Source organism: Marmota flaviventris, chromosome 15, assembly GCF_047511675.1.
Source record: "Marmota flaviventris isolate mMarFla1 chromosome 15, mMarFla1.hap1, whole genome shotgun sequence".
NCBI lineage: Eukaryota > Metazoa > Chordata > Mammalia > Rodentia > Sciuridae > Marmota > Marmota flaviventris.
The window spans coordinates 9,428,604-9,450,538 of NC_092512.1; the positions used below are offsets into that span (position 1 = coordinate 9,428,604).

Here is a 21,935-nt window from a genome sequence, read left to right on the forward strand (position 1 = left end):
TGTGGCAGTGAGATTTCAATCAAAAACTCAGAGAAGTAATTCAAAGGTTGCTCGCTCGCGGCTGGTTATCCAGGGCTGGTTGCCTTACAGGACCTGGAGTTTTGTTTTGTGGTGGGTTTGTTCATCCACCACTAGAGGGCGGCATCGTCGCTGTTCTCGTTTAGAGTGCTGTGGGCCGCAGGCTGCGGTCCACCTCCAGCCTCTACCTGACAGGTGTGCCTCTGGTGTTTTACCTTCCTGCCCTAAGAGGAAGGACTGGCTGCAGGGTACTTCGGGGAAATATTTGATGGGGTAGAGAATGAGGGTGCATTTTATCTGATGTCAAATATGTGCTTTTTGTTTAATTTGAAGTGTTTGAGGCTAGAGGGGGGAGATGGATATCTGCACTCAGCCTGCCTACTTGAGTAAATCTCAGTATGATTTTTTTTTTTTTTTTTTTAAAGAGAGAGGGAGAGAGAGAGAGAAATAATTTTAATATTTATTTTTTCGTTATCGGCGGACACAACATCTTTGTATGTGGTGCTGAGGATCGAACCCGGGCCGCACGCATGCCAGGCAAGCGCGCTACCGCTTGAGCCACATCCCAGCCCTCAGTATGATTTTTTAAAATAAGTCTTTTCCTTTTTCTTTTCTTGAATGCAAAACAAAGCTTGTTTATTTTCCTTTTTTCTCTTTTTCCTGTTGAGGAGTCACCAGGGTCAAATCAACTGTTCTGTCTTTGCGTCCTTTTTCTCCCACCTGGAAGTAGGGGTGGGGTTGCTGACAATGTGTGCCCCCCCACCATCCCACCCCTGGGGCAGTCATCCTGGCTGGACCTCTGCTGGGCAGGAGACAGGCTAGGACTAACCTGAAATCAGGAGCACCTGACTCCAGGGACAGGTGTCCTCCACCGGGCCAGCTGGACAAGATTCTGTAGGAGGCAAATGTGCTCTGATTTCTTATGTGCAGGCCAAGTTGAAGGAAAGTTAAGACTCATCACTTTGAGGAACATAATAGACATTTGGGGGGTCATGGGTTCTTCATCTATAAAATACAAAAATATATGAAATTTTCACCTTGTTGGACCCTTTCAAATATCAGCCTTTTCTTAGATAAAATGTTTTCATTTTCTTAGTTAAAATGTCTTCCAGAGTCTTCCAAAGTAAACGTCATACTATGTAACCTGTATCTTTACGCAAATACGTTTTCTACATTGATCAAATCCACCTAGCATTTCTGCCAGTGTAAAAGGAGCATTCAGACAGGTAGAGACTTACTTGTGCTTATGTGCGACTTTATATTCATTCTTCATACAGTGGCTGAGTCTACACTTTTATAATTTGATGACTGCATTTTCAAATGTATTGATGTATTTTAAATAACTTTATACATTTTAGTACTTGAAGTATTACTAATTACATCTGCTATTATGATGGTAGCTGCTCTGACTAGCTTTGTGCAGATCACCTGTGCTTTGAGGAGAGGTGTCAGATTGGGACCTCTTCCCCCAAATGAAATTTTGAGGTGGGAGGGGCAGCCAATTTAAAAGTCAATTTTGGAGCTGGGGATGTGGCTCAAGCGGTAGCGCACTCGCCTGGCATGCGCGGGCCGCTGAGTTTGATCCTCAACACCACATAAAAATAAAATAAAGATGTTGTGTCCACCGAAAACTAAAAAATAAATATTAAAAAAATTCTCTTTTCTCTCTCTCTCTCAAAAAATAAAAAAAATAATAAAAGTCAGTTTTATGTATTGGCAACTACATGCTGAAAGACATGACTCTTATATCATAGTCCTGCCAATATCTTTTAAAATTTATCTGTGTTTTTACTAATTTAATAGACATTGTGTTTTTTGTCCTTTATCACTTAGTTATTTTTGAAGATATGAAGTTATTGAATTTTTATCACCTATGTAGTAAAGTCTGAAATGTATATAAGTGTTTGTTCTTATTCATTTTAGGTACTAATATTTTTAATAATGATTTTTGACAGTTTAACTGATACATAACAATTATATATATGGGGTACTATGTCATCCTTTTATATTTGTCTATCTTTTATAATGTTCAAATTAAGGTAAATTTATCTATTGCCTTAAAAAAATTTTACATTATGGTGAACATATTTAAAATTCCTTCCAGCTTTTACAAATGTATATATACAGCATATTATTATCATCTATAGGCATCCTATAGTGCAATAGCACCAGGACTTCCTTTCCCATCTAACGATAACTAAGCCATTAATCAACTTTATCCATCCCCTCCTCTCTTCCACTCTCTCCAGCTCTGCTCTCCAGCTGGCCTGGACCTCTCTACCACTGTGAACTCCAGGCCTGTCCTGCCCAGGCCACCCTTTCCTGGGTGGTGACAACTGCCTTCGCTTGTAGACCCAAATTTGTATTCTACAAAAGTTAAGTTTGGTAATTTTAAGATGATGATGATGATGATTTGGTAATAAATACTGTCACAGAGACCCTCAAGTGTACCAGTTCAGAGAGGCCTCTCAAATCCTAACTCCTCCATTTAGGAGTTGTGAGATCACTGGTAATGTCAGACTTGACTTGTTTTAGAGTTCTAATTATCTATCTCAGTGCCTCCAGGGTGGCCCGTGGTCTCCCTTGGGTCTCTGGCAGCACTAGAGCACCTGCTGTCTAAGATTGTTTTTGGTTACCTGCCTGGCGCTGCTTCTAGGCCTCTGTGCACACATATGGAATTTGTTCTTTCACATTGTCCTTGAGATTCCTAGGGGCCTCAGGTCCCACAGCACCATGAGCTCAAGGTAGGCAGACGTTTCACGTGGCTTCTGACAGGTCCCAGTGTAACTCCAGGAGCAGGCCTGCCCAGGCGAACATTCTAGAAACTCCAGCGGAAGCTGTGAGCTGTGAGCTTGTGGCCCAGCCTAGACACTGTGGCCACAGTCTACTGCAGGCAAGGCACTAGGACTAGGCACAGGGAGGGGAGAAGGGATGGATCCCCGCTGTCCATGAGGAATGGCAGAGCTCACTAGATGGCAGCCTCTCAGAGCCAGGCGCCCACGCTCAGCTATCTGACACAAATTATTCTCTCTCTCTCTCCCCCCCACCCCTCATTCCGTCTCTCATGGGCGTAGTATTAGGGTTAAGGATTAAGTAAGATACTGCGTGTAAAGAGCTTCATACTGAGAAAGCACTGGACCAGTATATTAGCCACGTGGTTACTAACCTAGTCTAGGCCTCGAGGACTTATCTGTGACACCTGAGGACACCAGGATGACTTACACCTTAGTTTTCTATCAATTTCATGTATTTTTTCCTTTTGTTTATTTGTTCAAAATATCAAATATAACCATGTTGCAAATGTTTTGAAACTAGAGTAAAGTGTACTCTTAATTCCATCATTACTGGTGACATTTCAGTGTGTCTTCTTCCTATTTGTCCTTGTACCCTGTTGTAACTGTAGCTCAGGGCAGTGCTGTATCTTTTTCCACTTTCTTCAGATCTGAAGCTTCCCCCATGCTCTGATATAGCTTTGATAACCATCATTTTCACTGTTACTTAATAGTTTATGATTCTATTAGAGTTTGCTTAACAATTTCTCCAAATTGGGCACGTAATTTTCTTTTCTTTTTTTTTTTAATGTGTGCTGATTTATTTCTTATCCTAAAAGTATATTTGTCAAAACATAATGTTCAGCTATCCTGGTCACCTGGTGGCTCTGGCGGAATCTGACCCAGACTGAGCCTTGTCAATTCCCTTCTTTTCCCTCTGCTGCTCCCTTATCTTTGAAGTTGAATTTCCTTGAGTTCTCACCTGAGCAACTAACTGACCTCTCTGTTGACTGATCTGCCCCAGTTACCCATTTATCCTTTCTTTGTGGCTTTCCTCACTCTTCTCTTACTCCCTGCCTCTCTCGCTCCTCCCTTCTCCTTTCTTCCTCAAGTATTTCTAAGGCCTCCCTGTGCCAAGTAGTCTTGTTTGCGTAGTAAATAAAGCCATATGCAAAACAGGGTCCCACTCTGCAAGGAGCAAGAATTCTAACTGAGGGAGATAGGTCAACACTCAAGCAAAAAAGGAAGAATATCAGATATGGCAAATAGCATACAGAGAATTACAATGTGGTAATGTGTGCACGAGAGAGTGACTGTCATGCGGAAATAGAGGTAAGTCACCAGGAAAGGAAAGGCCGTGTCTGCCACAGGGGAAGGTTGTGTCTACCACACTTTTCTACTGTACAGTCATTACATTTCATGTTTTAATTAATGAGTGACTTGTGGAAGATACTCTGACATTGTGTGTCTATCTTATTCCTCATCATGCTTTCATACGTGTTCTAGCATTCATTAATGGCTTGTAATTCTGCCATTCCTTTTATGTTTATGAGATGACATTCTACTTAAGAAAGAACTTTGCCTTCTCTCCCATTTATTTATTTACTCCTTCACTCATGGCTCCTTGTATCAGTATGGACTCATGGATTCCTGTTTTACTCAGTGGATAATGTTACTGTCATTTTGTTTGCTAATCACATTGCCCCAGGCTGGGTCGAAGGAGCCCTTTCAATCAGGCCCCTGTGTTTTGATGGCTCTTATCCTTCTCTGGGTTCTTCTCTGGTTCATGGCATGATAGGATAGGATGCTCCGCTTTTTATCTTCCATTTTCCTGATTTTTTCCCATTTCCCCTTCTTCCTTACTTCCTATATTTTTGGGATGGATAGATTCAGGAGATTATTTTCATATTCCATGTAAAAGGTGACAAGAATTAAAGTATAGGTAAGAAAATAAGAGTGGACAGGAAGTATATGAAAATCGAGGAGTTAAGACTGGGAGGGTTTGGCTGGTGACATGAGGTGGTTGGTTGAGAGAATAATTTTTCAAGTTCATGATTAGACCTTTGGTGTCAAACCCACATTTGACACAAAAGTGGTAGTGACACTAACAGAATTTAGACATAGACAAACTGTATTGATGACTGGAGAGTGAGAAGAAGTGAGGAGAGCTCTGTTTGGAATATGTTGAAGGTGCTGTGTCTTACAGGAATTCTGACATGGGAAGATGACATTCAACAGGAAGGTCAAATATGGAGTTTTCATGTGGGAGTCCTCAGAGTCTGGGATTCGTTAACTCAGTGACCTTCACTGTTGTCATCAGGAAGACACTGGAAGAATATTGGGTCAGGTTAGAATTAAGAGTTGGAGAAGTCCTACAAGAATGGAAAGGAAAAGATGGCCGTGTAAGGAGAACAAGGAAAGACAGTTGAGAGGTTTGAAAGGGAATCCATGGTCATTCATGCCACATGCTGTAAATTGTTTTTTTAGTGATAAAATAAGCTCTGTTAGTCTTGCTAATGTGAAGATTGTTGCTCGCTTCAAGAGGAAACAACGTTGTAGAATGTTGGGATTAGAAGCCAAGAACAAAGGTTGAGCAATGAGTCGGGACTGGGCAGGAAGAACCAGTGGCTGTAGGTCCTGCCTACTTCTGGGTTCTTCCTCACTTCCTGGTGCCTTTGTGTATTTAATTTTTCATTCCTGGAATACCCATCTCTGTCTACTTTCTGTATCTTAGATAAACTTGAGGCCAGAGACAAAAGAATTTTAAAAATCACTGTATATTGAAGATCTGGCTGAGTAACTTGTACAGAGCAGGATCCCAGTAACTCCTGCATGGATGGAGGGATGGATGGGTGGGTGGGTGGGTGGGTGGGTGGATGGGTCTCTGAGTGAGATCTGGGTCTGGGAACACCAAGGCACAACTAGGTTTTTGGAGGAGCCTGGCTTGGGGTCTGACTAGATAAGAAAACATGGAATCTGGACAAAGGGAGTCAGGTGCTAGAGTCGAGAAAGTGTTCAGGTGAAGGGACGCTGTCATTCAGTGAAGTCAGTTCCATTGTAAAGCTTTCAGAAATGAGGAAAACCTTACCAAAGGTGATGCAGTTTGCAGAGTGATGAACCAGTGTGGAGTGCGTTTATATTGGTGATGTAAAGCTATCCGGAACCAAAGTTTACTCTTAATTTAAATAGCCACAAAACAGAGACAGAAAAAGCAACATAATCAGGGAGCATAAAGGAAGGGTGGTGTGTAGGTGTTTGAAGAAATAAGTGCAGACAGGTAGATCTTCACTGTTTTCTGGGATGGACTTCCTGAGTATTGAAGGCTGGAGAATCTGCCATGTCAGTTGCAGGAGCAGGAGCCGGTCTCAGGCAGAGACAGCCTGACACTGAACCAAACCAGCTCAGCTCTTCTTAGTTCACAGAAAGGACTGCAAACTCTCTGCTCGTGAAAACATGCTTCCTTCCTTCCTGTGGGAGCCCTGTCGAGGGAGCCACGTGATCATCAGAAGCGTGCTCACTGGGTGGCTGCGTCACAGCTGGTCTTCCTGAGGCCCTCTGAGTGTCAGAGAGCATGCTAAGCACCTCACAGGAATCATCATAGTTTAACTTCACAATAACACGTGCCAATGGATTTACAAATACCTTTAGCATTCTGCAGATGAGGAGACCAAGGCTTGTAACCTGTCTGTCCAAGGTCATAGTAGCAAGGATGAGACAGAGGGAAGACTTCAACTCTTAATTCCTAACCACCAAATTCTCATGGAATGTCAGTGAGTAAAGACAGTTAAGTCAAATTTGAATTTGATTCAAGTTCACGTAGCATTGGTTGGCTGTGAAATGATGGTCGCTGGGCATCATCTTCTATGATGAAATATGTCCTATGTTCCTGGCAACTCCCAGGAGGACACCTTGGGACCTCCTCGTGGGGAGTTTTGCTCTCATGTAATGCCCACCCTTGTAGCCACCACCTTGGCTTTCTTCATGTTGGAAGTGACCAGATCTAAGCAGTCCCCAGGCTGGGCCTTGAAGAGGTGAACAGGGAAGGTGATTTGCCCTAGCTGGAGGACCAGAGGGATGGAAAAAGGGGGAGATGAAGATAGGAAAGTGAAACAAGACTAAGCCTTTGAGCTGGTACCTCTGAAAGTCCACTTCTTGGTAACCACGCAGTTAATCAGGAGATTTAAAATATTGTAATTCTTATACCTGTAATGTGCTTTCGTACACATTTTAATACACTGTGACTTTTCTTCTTTCTTCCTTTCCTTTTCTCCACAGGATGTGAAGGGCTGGCAAAGCTTGACTTGACTGTGAATTTCATTGGAGAGCTGAGCAGTGTCAAGACCTTGCAGTGCAACATCCACCTGAAGGAGCTCTTCCTCATGGGCAACCCGTGCGCGGACTTCGATGGCTACAGGGAGTTTGTGGTGGCCACTCTTCCACAGCTAAAGGTTAAGTTACAGTGGAAGGGCACAGAAAAATGAAAATGAGCAACTCCAGTAATTCCTGGTTTAATCACAGCATTGTCAGGGAGAGTGTTGCTGCAGAGAATGGAATATTCCAGAGAAACAAAATGAATTCTTTGATTTCTAAATTTTAAAGTTGCTTTCATACATGTTTTCCCTTAATTGAAGTATTTCTTGTTGAGTTCAGTTGTTGCAAACCGCATTCATCATCATCACTACTAATTCATCCGCACCACCAGTAGGTTAGTGTTCCAAAGGTAGCTGCAGCTACATACACTTATATTATGTAGTTACTCTGTTTTCATAATTACTATTTTGTTGTTGCTTTTTATTAGCTCAATTTCTGAGGCAGGGGACCTTGGCGTTTGCTGTGCGTGAGAGTAGTTGGAGGGGTGTTAAAAGCACAGGTTTCTGTACTCCCCACCCTAGTTCCTGGGTCAGGTCTGTCACCATGCACACTATTTGCATTTTTGCTCTTGGATTATGCTGATGCTGCTAGTCCAGAGGCCTCTTCAGCAACAACTGCTCTCTGTGTTCTTCCAGGAAAACATTCAGAACGCCTTGTTCTGTCATCTGCTCTCACACCAAGGCAACGTGGACACTTCCTACACTAGCTGTGTGGACTTTCCCCACACATAAGCTGGCAATCAGCTCTCCAGCAGTGGACCCCAGCCGGGTGTCCTCTAATCCAAGTGTCTTCTACCTCCAAGTGGGTAGTGTAGGATTCTACAGATTGAGGGCTCAGTCCTAGAATGCAGGACTGCGCCCCTCATTTTAGAGTTTAGTCACAGGCCCCACGTGTTCTTATCTGTGCTCCTGACAGACTGGCTGTGAGCTGGGCTTTCTTGAGTTTGCTTAACTTGCTTCAGCAGCTCACCGAGAAACACTTACTTATGTTTACCTGTTTATTATAAAGGACACTGATGAGGAGAGGATAGGGTGAGGTCTGTGGGAAGGGTGCACCTCCCTCCAGGGTCCTCCCCGTGTTCAGCAAACCGAGAGCTCTGTGAGCACTGTTGTTTTAATGGAGACTTCATCACACAGGCATGGTTGCTAACAGACTGGACAGGGAAGCCAGAAAGGCCTGGTTAGTGTCTTCAGTCTGTCTTCCCCAAGGAGTGAGGTGAGGAACCCTCGGGCATGAGGAGTCTTAAGGCCTACTCTCAGAAAAGGTCAGTCCGAGAGTTTCTTTATAACCAGGCAAAGGCAGGGGACCAGCCTTGGGGAGGCAGTTACAAACTAGGAACCATGGTTGACAACCCCAAAATATATATTATAATATGTGAATATAGCCCCATTATATCCCTGGATTTAATAAATTTAGAGCCTAGGAAAATATCATTTTAAGAGGAAGTATACAACTGAGAATATATTAAAGTGGTAGTATTAATTTCATGTCCTTTCAAGAGTCCCCAGCCTCCGTGTGACTCCATGCTGCTACAAAGAGGACACACAGATGGGTCAGTTTTGTGATCAGCATCTTCTCAGGTCTCAGAGGGCATTTATTTCTTAGATTTCTGTGTTCTGTCTGCAGTTGAGAGATTGCTGACTGCTAAATTAGTGGGACACATTCCTTCTAATGTAAAATCTCCTAGAGTAAGAGAATGAGTGGTTTAGGTTACTGAATCTAGAATCAAACACAGCAAGACTGATCATCATTGTACAGTGGCTTCTTAGAAAATGAATGAGAATCAGAGTATCACAGGAGCAGAGCTTGTCCTCTAACTCCAGGGCCACCTCTTCAGAAGGACTGAGAAGCTATAAGACTGGATGGCAGCCACAGCTGACCCCGTGTCAGTGCTGCTGTGTCAGGCTGGCTGTGTGAGACTGTCATCCAGGTACTGGAAATGGGACTGGGTAGTGGCAGGTGCTGCGTGCACAGTATCTCTGATCCTCCTGTGTAGGAAACAGTGCAGTGCATTCAGAGATGAGGAGGTCAGGGCTCAGGGAACTGACACCCTTGGTTTACACTGACACATCTGGCAAGTGGGCCAGGTAGGATTTGAACCCACATGTGTCTCATCACTTGCTTCTTCTTTCTGCATGAATGCACAACCACAGGATCAAAGCTTTCATTTCAGAAAGACTGCACTAAGTCAGTAGCTGTAATAGACACTAGCTACAATAGCCTCTGTTGGAAAATGATGTTCATAAATGTGTTTGTTCATATTTAAAAATAGGTTGATAAACTTTAGAATCTTAATTGCCATTTTATTAAGACCTTGTGATCTGGTTGAAAAGAATTATGTTAATAGATGTATTATTTTCCCGGGACTACTGTAACAAAATGCCACAAGCTGGGTATCTTAAACACCAGAAATTTTCCGTCTCACAGCTCTAGAGGCCAGCTGTTCAAGAACAAGGTGGGACAGGGCGGGCTCCCTGAGGGCTGGGAGGAGAATCTGTTCCTTGACTCCTTCCTAGTTCTGAAGATTCACTGTCAGTCTTTGGCCTTGTCTGTCTTGTTGGCATGGTACCTTGATCTCCACCTTTGTCTTCATAGTATCCTTCTTGGGTCCCTGTCTTTTCACATGCCATGTTTTCTGTAGACCTGGTCAGGTTGCATTAGGGTCCACACTGCCCATGTGATTAGTCTTCGTGAATTACACCTACATGGACTCTACTTCCAAATAAAGTCAGGAGGTTAGAACTTCACCCAATTCAACCCGTAACGACGGAGTAGTAGTTGACTTTAGCAGCCATATGAAGAGGTGTGAGGAGAGTCAGCCCTTGCAAGCATTCTTTCCTCAGTGTCTGGGCCACTTCAGGCAGGAAGTAGTCACTGTGGCCTTGTGGAAAAGAGGGGTGTGAGCAGACAGCGGCTCTGCCTCCTTTCCCACTGCCTGCGAGCTGCCCCTTCGTTCCCCTTGTGTAGGCCTGGATGAGAATTCCCACACAGAGGAGTTCTGGGAGGACCCAGCCAGGCTCAATTCTTCTTTTCTTTGCTGCAGCAAAGCACAATCATGAACAAACATGATTGTGTGGACACTACCTCTGTCACTAACAGTAAGTGTGGACACTCCCTCTGTCACCAACAGTAGGTGTGGACACTACCTCTGTCACCAACAGTAGGTGTGGACACTACCTCTGTCACTAACGGTAGGTGTGGACACTACCTCTGTGCTGTGGGATCAGGAGTAAAGAAAGTTTAAGGAATACTGGAATGCTCAACGTAAGACTCCATTCCTGCTCACCAGCACCTCTGAAATCAAAAGTGATTTTGACTTGAAGGCCAATTTCAAAGAAGACCTAATGGAAGTCATCAAGCAGACTGAGGTACCTGGAGTAGGTGCTGGGGCACAGTCCCAAATTTGATATCAACTCAGCATAAGGTCTTTTGTTTCCTGTTGGTAAGGTGCCAGGGGGCATTTGTCATCCTCCTTTAGAAGCAGTCAGCCTAATTAAATCAATAGTTATTTAAACCAAGTATAAATACAGATTATCAATTAAATAAATACATACATAAATGTACTCCATATTTGAGTAAGAGATATCACCTTTACTCCCAATGGTCATTAAAATCCCAGGTGAAGGAAGTTAAATTTTTTTAGAATTTTCCAAATTGTTATAAAAGTATACACTTATACACAATATGTATATATTTGTGGTATTTAAGTATGCTATTTGTATAGTATATCAATACTTATATATTAATACTTATATTTTATGTGTATTATAGATATGTATTACATTTATACAATTAATAAATTTTTTATTGGGAATTTTTCAAATGATTACATCCTAACCCTAGCTTAAACTCTGTTAATTTAAGTTTGTGAATCGCAAGTATCACCTTAAGGAATAGGTTTTATGGGAGGCACTGAGGAAGAAAATTCACCAAATTTTATTTATACCATTTGCATGTATAAGTATCTAACCACGAATCCCACTATTATATATAATTATAATTCACCAATAGAAAATACAATGCAAAAAAAGGAAAAGGTTTTATTAAATTTATAATTGTGACCTCATCTTACATTGAAGGGTGCTAGAAGAAGTCTGTTTCTCTATGTGGTGGTGTCAGTTTCTGATTTTCCTCAAGTTCTCCTTTATGAAACTCTGCTTTAGAAGTGTGTTTTAGAGCTAAGTATTAGAGGAAAGCCAGAAAATATCATACTTTTTCATTAAAGATAGAGAAAATTGTGTAACTGATCATGTTTTGCTAGTTTGCTTTGATTGCTGAGTGCTTTAGAACCTAATGACCAGCTAATCTGTAGCAACCATGTGTGTTCTTATTTTAAATTATTTTTTCCAAATCTGCACATTACAATTTGATTTATAATTTAACTTATCCCAGTAGTTTTTTATTTTATATTTTACTACATTTTCTGTTTTTTTTTTTTTTCTTTTCTTTTTTTTCCTTTGAATTCCTTTTGTAACAAATTAACACAAATTTAGTGGCGTAAAACAGTACAGATTTATCTTATAGTTCTGGAGGTCAGAAGTCCAAAATAGTTTTACTGGACTAAATTCAAGGTGTTGACCGGGCTCTTTCTTTGGAGGCTTCAGGAAAATCCCTTTCTTTGCCCTTTTCAGCATCTCAAAGGCATCTACATTTCTGAGCTGTGGAAAGCCAGTAATGTATCACCTCCACAGCTGTCCCAACTCCGACCCTGACACTTCTGCCTTCTTCTTTTAGTTATAAGGACTCTGTCATTCTTATAAGGGTCAGCCTGCCATCTGAAATCTTTAAGTCAATCGTGTCTGCAGTCCTTCTTGCCATGTGAGATAACCTTTGCTGAGGCTACAACGTGGACTTTTCTGGGGAACCATCATCTGCCCAGCACATCTTTCCCTACCTTAATCTTTTTGTAGAATGAGGCTAGGCAAATAAATGGATATCTTTAAACTGAGAGCTTTGTCTTTTCAGATTTTAGTTGGTGTCTTGTTTTAATATTTTAATTTAGAAAATTATAAAAATACCAGAGGGATACATTGACTATAACAATAGTTCACTCTGTATCTTATTGTCAAGGGTAGAACATGGGCTCCTTTGTATTGAGCTCAATTTGGTGAAGATTCAAGGTCTAGATTGTAGAGAGCATTTGGGAAGTGTCATTGTTTTGCTTTGGAGCTGCAATTTGGTTTAAGTATTCAAATCTTTAATACAGTGAATAGTTATAAATTAATATCCATATTTTGAGGGCTTTGCATTAATTCCCAATTGTGACAGAAGGACTGTTTATTGTTAGTACCAGTGAAGGTGCTTTATAAACTGTTAATTGTATGAAACAAACATTGATTTAGAGGAGTGTTTCTGATATTTTGTATTAATTACTTTGTAGTAATTCTCTATCACTATGCTACACTTATTATTTCTAATTTCAAGATATTTTATTCAGAATCATCGTGGGCTTCATTTGCGTTCCTACTTTTGAATAATTGTGCTTTTTTTTTTGTTGTTGTTGTTTTGTTTTTTATTGAAGTGGCTGGATGGCAAAGAAATAGAGCGTTCAGAAAGGATCCAGGCATTGCAAAACTATCCAGTGGTTGAGCAGCAAGTCCGAGAGCAGGAAAAAGCTTACTGCCTCAGAAGAGCCAAAGACAAAGAGGAGGCCCAGAGGAAGCTGGAGGAGCAGCAGGACAAGGAAGACAGGAGGAGGCGGAGGGACCCGGGCTTTGACGGGCGTTGGTACACAGACATCCACACTGCTGCGTAGGTCAATCCCGACTTTGCTTCTAGTTAAGTCTTATTAGGCCAGCCATCTGTGTCCTCTCCCCAAGGTGTTCACAGTACCACTTACATTGCAGAAGATTAATTTGAAGAATAAAGTATGATATAATTTTGGAGGGGGAAATGGAACATCTCATAGTTCATGACAGTTCTAGGAGGCTCTCTTCCCTTAGAGAAAAATGTCTCTTCTAACTAGCAACTTTAATTTGCATCTAAAATTATCCTCAGAGAAATCTGTATAAAAGATTTACAGGAAAGATGAATTAACAGGTGTACTTTGATTTATAAAGTAGGAATATCTTAGAAAAGTTAAATGCAAATCACGTGCTAATAAATTGAATAATTCTGATTGCATCACAAAACATTCTGTTTTGTGAATTATATGATGAATATACTTTTAATGAGATTAATAACCCTCTAATTGATCTTTTTTTATGAATCTGAATTTTTCATGCTATTTAAGTGAATTGAAACTGAAGTCAGTTGATTGGATTCCATACAGTGAAAGCTTTAAATATTTAGATAACAGATTCTCTTATAACTCAGAAAATATGATTATAAAATATTTCAGAGATAGGCAAATGTCTTAAAAGTAATTGGATAGGAAGCTATAATTCCACTACCCAAGTTGATAAATGACAATTGTTTATGTTTGCTTTGCATCTTTTTGAAAGAACAGTGAAATGCCATTAAGAGAGTTATAAGCGTGCTGAGAATCCAGTTCTTTCCTTCAGGTGTCTGCCATCCTGAAGTTGGTATATATTTGATATACATTGACCTCATTATATTTTTGATGCCCTTAAAACATGATTCTGGCTCTTTAAACAAGAGCAGTTTGTGAGTGAGTGTGCATGTATTTGGTATGAATGGCATCTTTCTGTAGCTTTGCTTTTTATTCAACATGTTTTTGAGATCTGTGCCGAAGAAGACAGGTGAAACTAATTCATTCATCCTAATTATGGAATAACAAACATTTCATTGGATGAATAAATTCTAATTTATTCTAGAGATAATATTCAAAATATTTAGCAGCCAGTGGTTCTCTGGCCCTGGCAGATCAGAATGCACACGGCTTTAACAGACTGAGGCCCTACCAGTGAGTGCCAGCTGAGCAGCCCTGGAGCAGCCGTCCCTCTGTGCATGGTCACTTGCATTGTTTGCCCTGCTCCATTTTCTCAGACAACGTTGCACACATTTCCTTGTGAAGATATCAAAGTTTGTCTGGGATATTGAATAGAAACACTGTTACAAATAAGTTATGACATCTTTTCAACTTATATGTATTGCCAAAATGTTTTCCAAACTTAAGCTCATCTATCAGCAATATAGGAAAGCTCTCATAACATGAGATTTTAAAATATGGTCAACAAAGTTTGTTATTAAATAGCACCTAATTTTTTAACCTAATTGGCATTTGTAAAATTAGAATGAATTTGAATTATCTTCTCATATGTTTATATCCATTCATATTTCCTCCATCCTTGTCTTTTGCTTATATTAAATAAGTTGCAAGTTTTTTCTTCCTGATTTATAGTTTTTTTTTTATGTTCTGAATACAAATTCTTTACACGTATCTTCTCCCAGTCTATCTTGTGTCTTTAATTATAAATGCTTCTACTTGTAGAATTAAAAAATATGAATATACTCAAACTTATTTTTTCCTTATTTTTAATGGAATCCACCTTAACCCCAGCGTCATCTCTGACTATCTGGAATGAGCCTTTGTTGGCACTGAGGGTAGGGTGCTCCATGCTCCCTGGATAGGAAGCCCGAGCTCCTCACCACTTATTAAGATGCTCTTTTCCCCACTGATAAGAAGTGTCATCCTCACCAGGTCCTTCTAAACCTGGGTGTACTTCTGGTGCCCCTTGGCTGCTGCATAGCAGCCCCTCCACTTGATTTGAATTTCTCTGAATATATAGTGAATCTTGTATTTGACAGGAGATACTCTCATTTTTTCAAGATGATCTTGGCTGATCTTCGTTCTTTACCCTTCTGCATGAATTTTAGCATCCACTAATCAAATTTCCCCCAAACCCCTAGTGGAACTTTAACTGGAATTGCTTTTAATTTAATTAGCGCAAAGTTGACATCTTCATGGTATTGATCCTTTCCTTGCTGAACTTTGGAATTGTTCTTTTTTTATTTAGATCTTCTTTTGAGTCTTTCACTAAGGTTTTAAATTTTCCATATAAAGGTATTACATCATCTTTCATTAGATTTATTCCTAAGAATCTTGTAGAATAGAATAAAAAAATACAAATGGTTTTTATTGATGTATAAAGAGACAAATGATTTCTGGATACTGATGCTGTATTAAACAGTCTTGCTGACCTCCTTAAAAGTTGCAGTAGCCTATAGGATAAGCTGAGTTTTCTGTGTTAAAAAAATGAAACGACATAGTTTATAAATAGCAACTTTAAAAAAGTTTTTCAATCCTTCTGCCTCCGCTTTATTATTATTATTATTATTATTATTATTTTTTATGGTATCCAGGAAGATCTTCAATATGGGATAGATCAACAGAAATAAGAAGGGGTATCGGTATTTCATTCCCAACTTTAAAAAAAAATGCTCTTGGGGTGTGGTTGTGACTCAGTGGTTGAGTGCTTGCCTAGCAGGTATGAGGCACTGGGTTTGATCCTCAGCACCACATATAAATAAATAAATAAATAAGCAAACAAACAAACAAATAAAGGTATTGTGCTCATCTATAACCAAAAAATTTAAAAGAAAAATTTTCAATTCCTTGTCATTAAGTAAAATAATTTCTTTGTAGTTTGGTAAAGTGTCTATTTTCAGTGATTTATATTATTTTACTTATTAAGATACCTTGTTACATTTTATAATATGTAAAGAAGCTAAGCATAATTTTATTCTATATTCCATTTATAGTATTTAAATTTCATGTTCCAATGTTTTGGGATAATCCCTTGAAAAAACATCTTAGTTCATCTCAGATCAACCAAGCAAACTTTTTATGTTATCTCATTTCAGTTAAAAGAACAAAATCAATATTTACTGAGTACTTACTATTTGAAATACTTGGTAATAAAAGCTTCAGGTAACTTTTTCATTTAATATCAGTTTCTAACAGAGTATATATTCCAGGAAGAGGCAAGAGACCATACCCAGTGAACATTCTTGGAACGAGGTCACTTTCCCTCCACTAGAATAGACTCATCTCCTGACAGCAGTGTCCTGCTCTGTCTTTACTGGAACCCTGTCTCTGATGCCTGGCACTCAGGAGATTCCCAACCAATATTTCTTGAGCTTGTGTTGAATGGATGCTAGTATCACATGTAATACCCATTCCGTGATGTATAGAGACACTGTTTGATTCTCGGACAGTCCACAAACAGGGATAAAAGAGAAATCAGAGAACCATCCCCACATTAAAGTCATAAAATCAGAAGTTAACCCTGAAAAATAAAGCAAGCAGAGGCCACACCACAGAAAGCCTTGTGTTTCCTTCAAGAAAATTTTGGAGGTAGAAGATCATTAAAGGACCTGGAGGTAATTGGAGCAGCGTGGGAGGGTGGCGTTGATGGCTGCAGCTCTGCAGGAGAGGTGATGGCTCGGCTCAGTGATGCTTGCCTGTCATCAGAACCCCTGCAAAATATGCCAGGATACCTGGGCCCCACTACAGATTTACTGAAGGCACTGTGATGGGGGCCAGGCAGCTGGACTGTTTAACAAGGCCTCCCAGGTAGCACATCACCAGGATCATGAGCCCTCGAATCTGATACAACATGTTCTGAGGATAGAGGACCAGGGCCTGTCTCAGTGCTGTGAAAGTATGTCCTCCAACTTGGCTTAGACCCTCTGAGACACATTGTCAGTTAAAGGCAACATGCTGATGAGGAAAAATAGGTGTATAAGATATTTAAGGGGCAGCATTAAGGATGAAACTCATAGGTCCATTTTTGGTCTTACGTGCTCTGTACTTATTGGACTTTCCTAGCCCATCTTCTTCAGAGACCATAGACCACTTCCAGGCACCAGAAACACAAGAAGAGGAATACAACAAAAAGAAATTGAATGAAAGTGAAGATGACCTGGAATTCTGGAATAAACCTTCCTTGTATACTCCAGAATCTAGATTGGAAACTCTTAGACATGTGGAAAAACAACGAAAAGATCAGGAAAAATTAAGGTATTCCATTTTTTCCCTTATCACCAGGAGTTTGGCAACACTCTTACATTATATTTTCACAATTACACATTATTTTATCCATCAGGTGTTAAGCCTTTGTTAGCTCTCACACAAAGATTTTGCTTTTCCTACACACAGCATTTTATTGAATTGTATTGACTTACATTCATTAACATCTAAATACCTTCTTTAGAACATCACAAATTATGAAATTTCAGGTTTTATTTGTATGTCTTTAGCTTTTTAAACCATTTATATGTCTGCTAAGTATGGGTTAGGTTAGAAATACTCGTTATCATGGTACAGAAGAAAATGTTGTTTTGTGAGATGAACGAGCTCCTTTGAGTCTATTCTATTAATTTTCAAAATGAAGAATTAAAATTACTTTCATTTTTTATTTTTATGATACAACTTTTTAGGATATTTAACAGTATGATTCCACTTTTGATGTGTTTAGATAAACTTTGATGATTTGCTAGAAGTTAGGATGCTTAAGCTGTTATTTTCAGAGTACTTTTTCCGAAGATAGGCCTGACCTGTGTCATCCTATTTCACGTGATTGCTTAAGTCTAATGTGTAAAATATTTTTAAATGATTTTTAAAAATATTACTTCTGGGAATACTTGTAATGCACAAGCTTGAGAATATGATCAATTAGTTCTGAAATATAGTAATCTACATGGCAATGAGATGAATTAGACACAATATATCCCCTATGATTATCAACTAAAAGCAACTAGAAGGATTTAGAAATCTCTTCTGCTTTCATAAAGCTTTTTCATTAGTAAGAAACACAGGATGGTGCAACAGTAGAGAATCATGTTTTATATAAATCACTTATTTGTAAAACATGGCATTTTGTATGTAGAGAGGTCACCATTGCTCTGGGAAGAGCACTGGAATAACATCAGAAAATGTTGTGACCTGGTCATTGGTTCTCTCTGTGATGTTGGCAAGTACCTTCCTTCTCATTTGTTAAGCAAGGCTTATTCCACCTGTTTTACCACCCACTGTGCAGTTAAGAGAATCAGATAAACCCATTGCAGACTTCAGAGTCACTTGAAACAGAATGTGTGTATGTGGTATTTCTAACGTATCTACCCCGTTCCACATGCACACACCTGTGCATGCACATGTTTATATGTGTGTGTGTGTGGGTGGGGGGGGGGTGTAATCTGTATAGTATTGAACCTGAAATCAGCAGAATTGTTTTTCTCTCTGACACCTAAAAGAGCTGGGCTGAGCTGGATGGAGGGATGAGTCTCTCTGCTTAGTGGACGGTAGTCTGCCCAATCCATGGACCCGTGGACATGTGTCTCTTTGGTCTCCTGGTATTTTCACCAGCTGGGGAAAGGCAGGGACCAGGCCAGCCTCTCATCCTAATTCAGCTCTTGTCCAGAGTGTGTCGGGTGAAGCCAGATATTTCTGGATACTCTTTAATTGTCCTGAGTCATTGAAATAGTAGCTTAATTAGATCTGGAGGCTCAGTTTAAGATGCAGAAGAATGTGAGTGAATTTTTAAATAAAGTTGGCTGACGCAGAATCTCTATTAAAAGGACAATAGAAATTCAAGGCCCACAATTGCCTACAATCCCATCATCTCAACAAATTTTTCCATTTCATCTTCTAGATCTTGTCCACATGTGCCCTATTGAAGTTTTTAAAAATATTTTTTCAGTAATTTTTAAAAATAAAAATAACAGACTAAATTTACTTCACGTATTCCATAAATATTCTCCTTTCTGCTCTTTCCTTTTCCTCCTCTCCCAAAGTTAACAGACTTGGGTCAATGCCACCACACATTTTCCTCCTTCTATAATTGTGTAAGTCATCTCTGCAAATGTAGGACTTGGGGTCTTTAAAAAAACAGAAGACTTATATTTTATGTATTTGTTCTAAATACATCGTGAACGCTTTTGTGGGTTGCTATGGAAAGAGCAAACCCATTTTTAATAGCTGTAAGATAGTTCATAGTGTGAATGTGCCATGATGGACCCAATCACTCCTCCGGTGGTAGATATCCACAATAGTTCTGGGTTTTGCCACTACAAATAATGCTTTGAGAAATGTCTTTTTATATAGATCCTATGTAATGGTAATTTTTATGTCTGTAGAATGGATTCTACTTGGTGTTTTAAAAATTATACTTTTAACTGAAGCAGAAGCTCTACACACAAATGGAGAATTGACAGTTATCTGGGTAAATCATGCATAAAATAAGACTCATTTAAATATTCATGGGCATTTCATCAAAAAGAGTCTTCTTCCCCCATTCAAATTATCTGGCAAATTGTCTTGGTCACATTTTTGCTTTGCAGATTTAGATACAACCATATACAAAATCTGGTTTGATTTTTAATTCCCAGCATAGAGTTAAAGGAATTGACTTCATAAGTGAATTGTTGGTGTGTTTATATATATGGTGAATTTTTCTTAAACTGTTTCACAAAAACATATTGATTGATTTTATGCTCTCTTTATTTATTTTCCCTTCCCCACTGCCTCCTGTTCCCACCTACCCCCTATTAAGTGAAAAAAAGAAGAATGTGAAACCGGCCCGGACTTTGATCACTGAAGATGGGAAGGCCCTGAATGTCAATGAGCCCAAGTGCGTGAGGACAGGGCAGGACCTGGGGAGGAGACACTGGTGGGTGGTGGTCACGATGGCTTCAGTGACAGGTTTGCTTTGCTAAGAATAAATTGACCACTCTTAACGAGTTGGATGAGTCTAATAATAATGTCATTTTGTGTATATTTAAAAGCCAAACATCTATTATGTTTTCAAGTAATTTTCTTGATATCCAGCAAATGACCTTGCCATATGGAATCTTACTTATTTATGTATCCCATGAAATTTTGGACTACATACAATTTTATGCCTGAAAATTGCCATTGTGCTGTTATTGTTTTTTTATGAATTTTTAAATTCTGCCATGAACAAGCTGGCTGAGAATACTTACAATTCTCCTTTACCTCTACATTATCCTCTGGAACACATCTGCAAAGCATTCGAGAGCCAGGGATAGAAATTGGAATAAATATCTCAATAAACTTAATTAGAGAGGAAAACTATTCAAGCTGGGAATCCTCAAGTCTAATCACATCTGATCTACTCTGTCTGTCTGCAAGTTGGAAAGGAGAACGTGGGCTGAAAGGCCTTGCAGAGCCTAAACAGAGATCAGCAAGCCTGTGGACCAGATCCCGTCCGCTTCGTCTCATTAGTCCAAGCCTATTTGCGTCCATCATCTAATTTGCTGTTATTACCGTGAGGGAGGCAGAGTGTGGCGTGGCTCCCGGGCATCGCTCATTCTCGTGGCAATCCTGGATGGTAGGCAGGGTTTCTTTTTTACGGCTCCTAAGCCTGAGCTTGAGAGGTGAAGTGACTCGCCTGAGTTCACACAGCCGTCCAGGGTGAGTCTGATGTGCCACCCGTGCTCACCCAGTTCTGGTGATTGCCATGGTTGAGTCTCCAGTGCCCACCACACATACACCTTCTTTATCCAGCCAACAGGAGTGCAGGTCCGGATAGGCCGGGCATTGCAGGCAGGCAACGCTGTGACAGGAGCTGCTTTGTGGAGCTAAAAAGTCCACTGAGACCCCTCTGTGGACCCCCAGTGAGACCACCACTCTTCTCACACTGACCACCGAAACCTGCCCCTGAAACCAGTGTACTTAGGAAGAGTCCCTGAAGAACTGATCACTCACCATCTCCCTCTACTACTGCCCAGTTCCTCGTGGTCACTGTCCTCCTCCCGGACATTGCCATCACTATATTGATGTAAAATAACAAACATACGACGCAGAGTCCCTGCTTTCCCTTCCACTACCCCCCCACCCTCATGTGCCTGGTCTCCCACCATTCTGCCTCTCCCTGAGAAACACCCACCCGTTGGCTGACCGAAGCCTGGGGTGTGTCCTGGATTCTCCTCTGATCAGTGAACCTCGGGAGCCCTTCCTGCAGTGAGCTGAGTCTCACTGCTCCTCATCGCCTCATCACTACCCGCTAGGAGAAGGCAGCACTCCCTCTTGCCTAGACAGTTCCAGAAGCTTGTTAAGTAGTGGGCGTGGTTTGTGTGTTGGCCTCCTACAATCTGTTCTTGTCGGTTGAGTAATGCAGGCAGGAGGGCACCCACTCCCTTAAGGAAAAGCCCTAGAAAGTGCCACTGGACACATTCCCTAACTGTGTAAATCACATGACCACACCTGAGTTCATGGGGCAGGAAGGTGTAGGCTTCATTCTTTAAGCCACTTGCCTAGGGGTTCTGTTGCCAGGGACAAAGGGGGGGCAGAAAGTGAGGATGAAGAGCAACCTCTCTGAAAGTGACTTTCAGTGACATTCTCTTAAGGGAGAGTTTTCAAGCTGGCTGGCTGGGGAATTGAGGAACAAGCAGTCCACCTAGAAGGGACAGGACATAAAAAGGCTCCTGTTTGGGACAAGGAATGCACAGGTCATTTGAGACACTGAAGAGGTCTGTATGGCTGGACCTTTGGGAGCAATGAGAGGGCCCGCCCCAGGGACCACTGCTGGCAGCCACATCTGCAGTTGTTTTTTTCCAGACAATTTAGTTTTGGGTTCTTAGTTGGATAAGTGAGGGGCTCAAAAGAAAATTGAATTGCTAGGGAATTGTGGGTAGAGTGTTAACAGCGTGGAAGTTCTACCCGTGACTCAGTCTAGTCCTGTTGAAAGACCTACAGTCCTGAAATCCTGCCTCTGTTTCTTCATCCATAAACTGGAGTAACAAAAGACTGGCAGCATTTCCACCTTCCCAGGGCAAAGGAAAGGTCAGTCACAAAAGAAGGGACAAGTGGCAAGGGAAAGAAAGACGACAGCGCTCTTGAAACCCAAGGAA

The 21,935-nt window shown here is 40.6% G+C and overlaps 1 protein-coding gene across 1 annotated transcript in view; it reads left to right on the forward strand.

The window, feature by feature from the left end:
* Positions 1 to 21,935, forward strand: part of Dnaaf11 (dynein axonemal assembly factor 11) — an 84,148-nt gene that overhangs the window by 17,808 nt on the left and 44,405 nt on the right. Inside the window, exons 4-7 of the mRNA XM_027950090.2 lie at positions 7,065 to 7,237; positions 12,682 to 12,911; positions 16,894 to 17,085; positions 19,616 to 19,693. Coding sequence (XP_027805891.2) covers positions 7,065 to 7,237; positions 12,682 to 12,911; positions 16,894 to 17,085; positions 19,616 to 19,693 — 673 coding nt within the window. The remainder of the gene's footprint in view (positions 1 to 7,064; positions 7,238 to 12,681; positions 12,912 to 16,893; positions 17,086 to 19,615; positions 19,694 to 21,935) is intronic.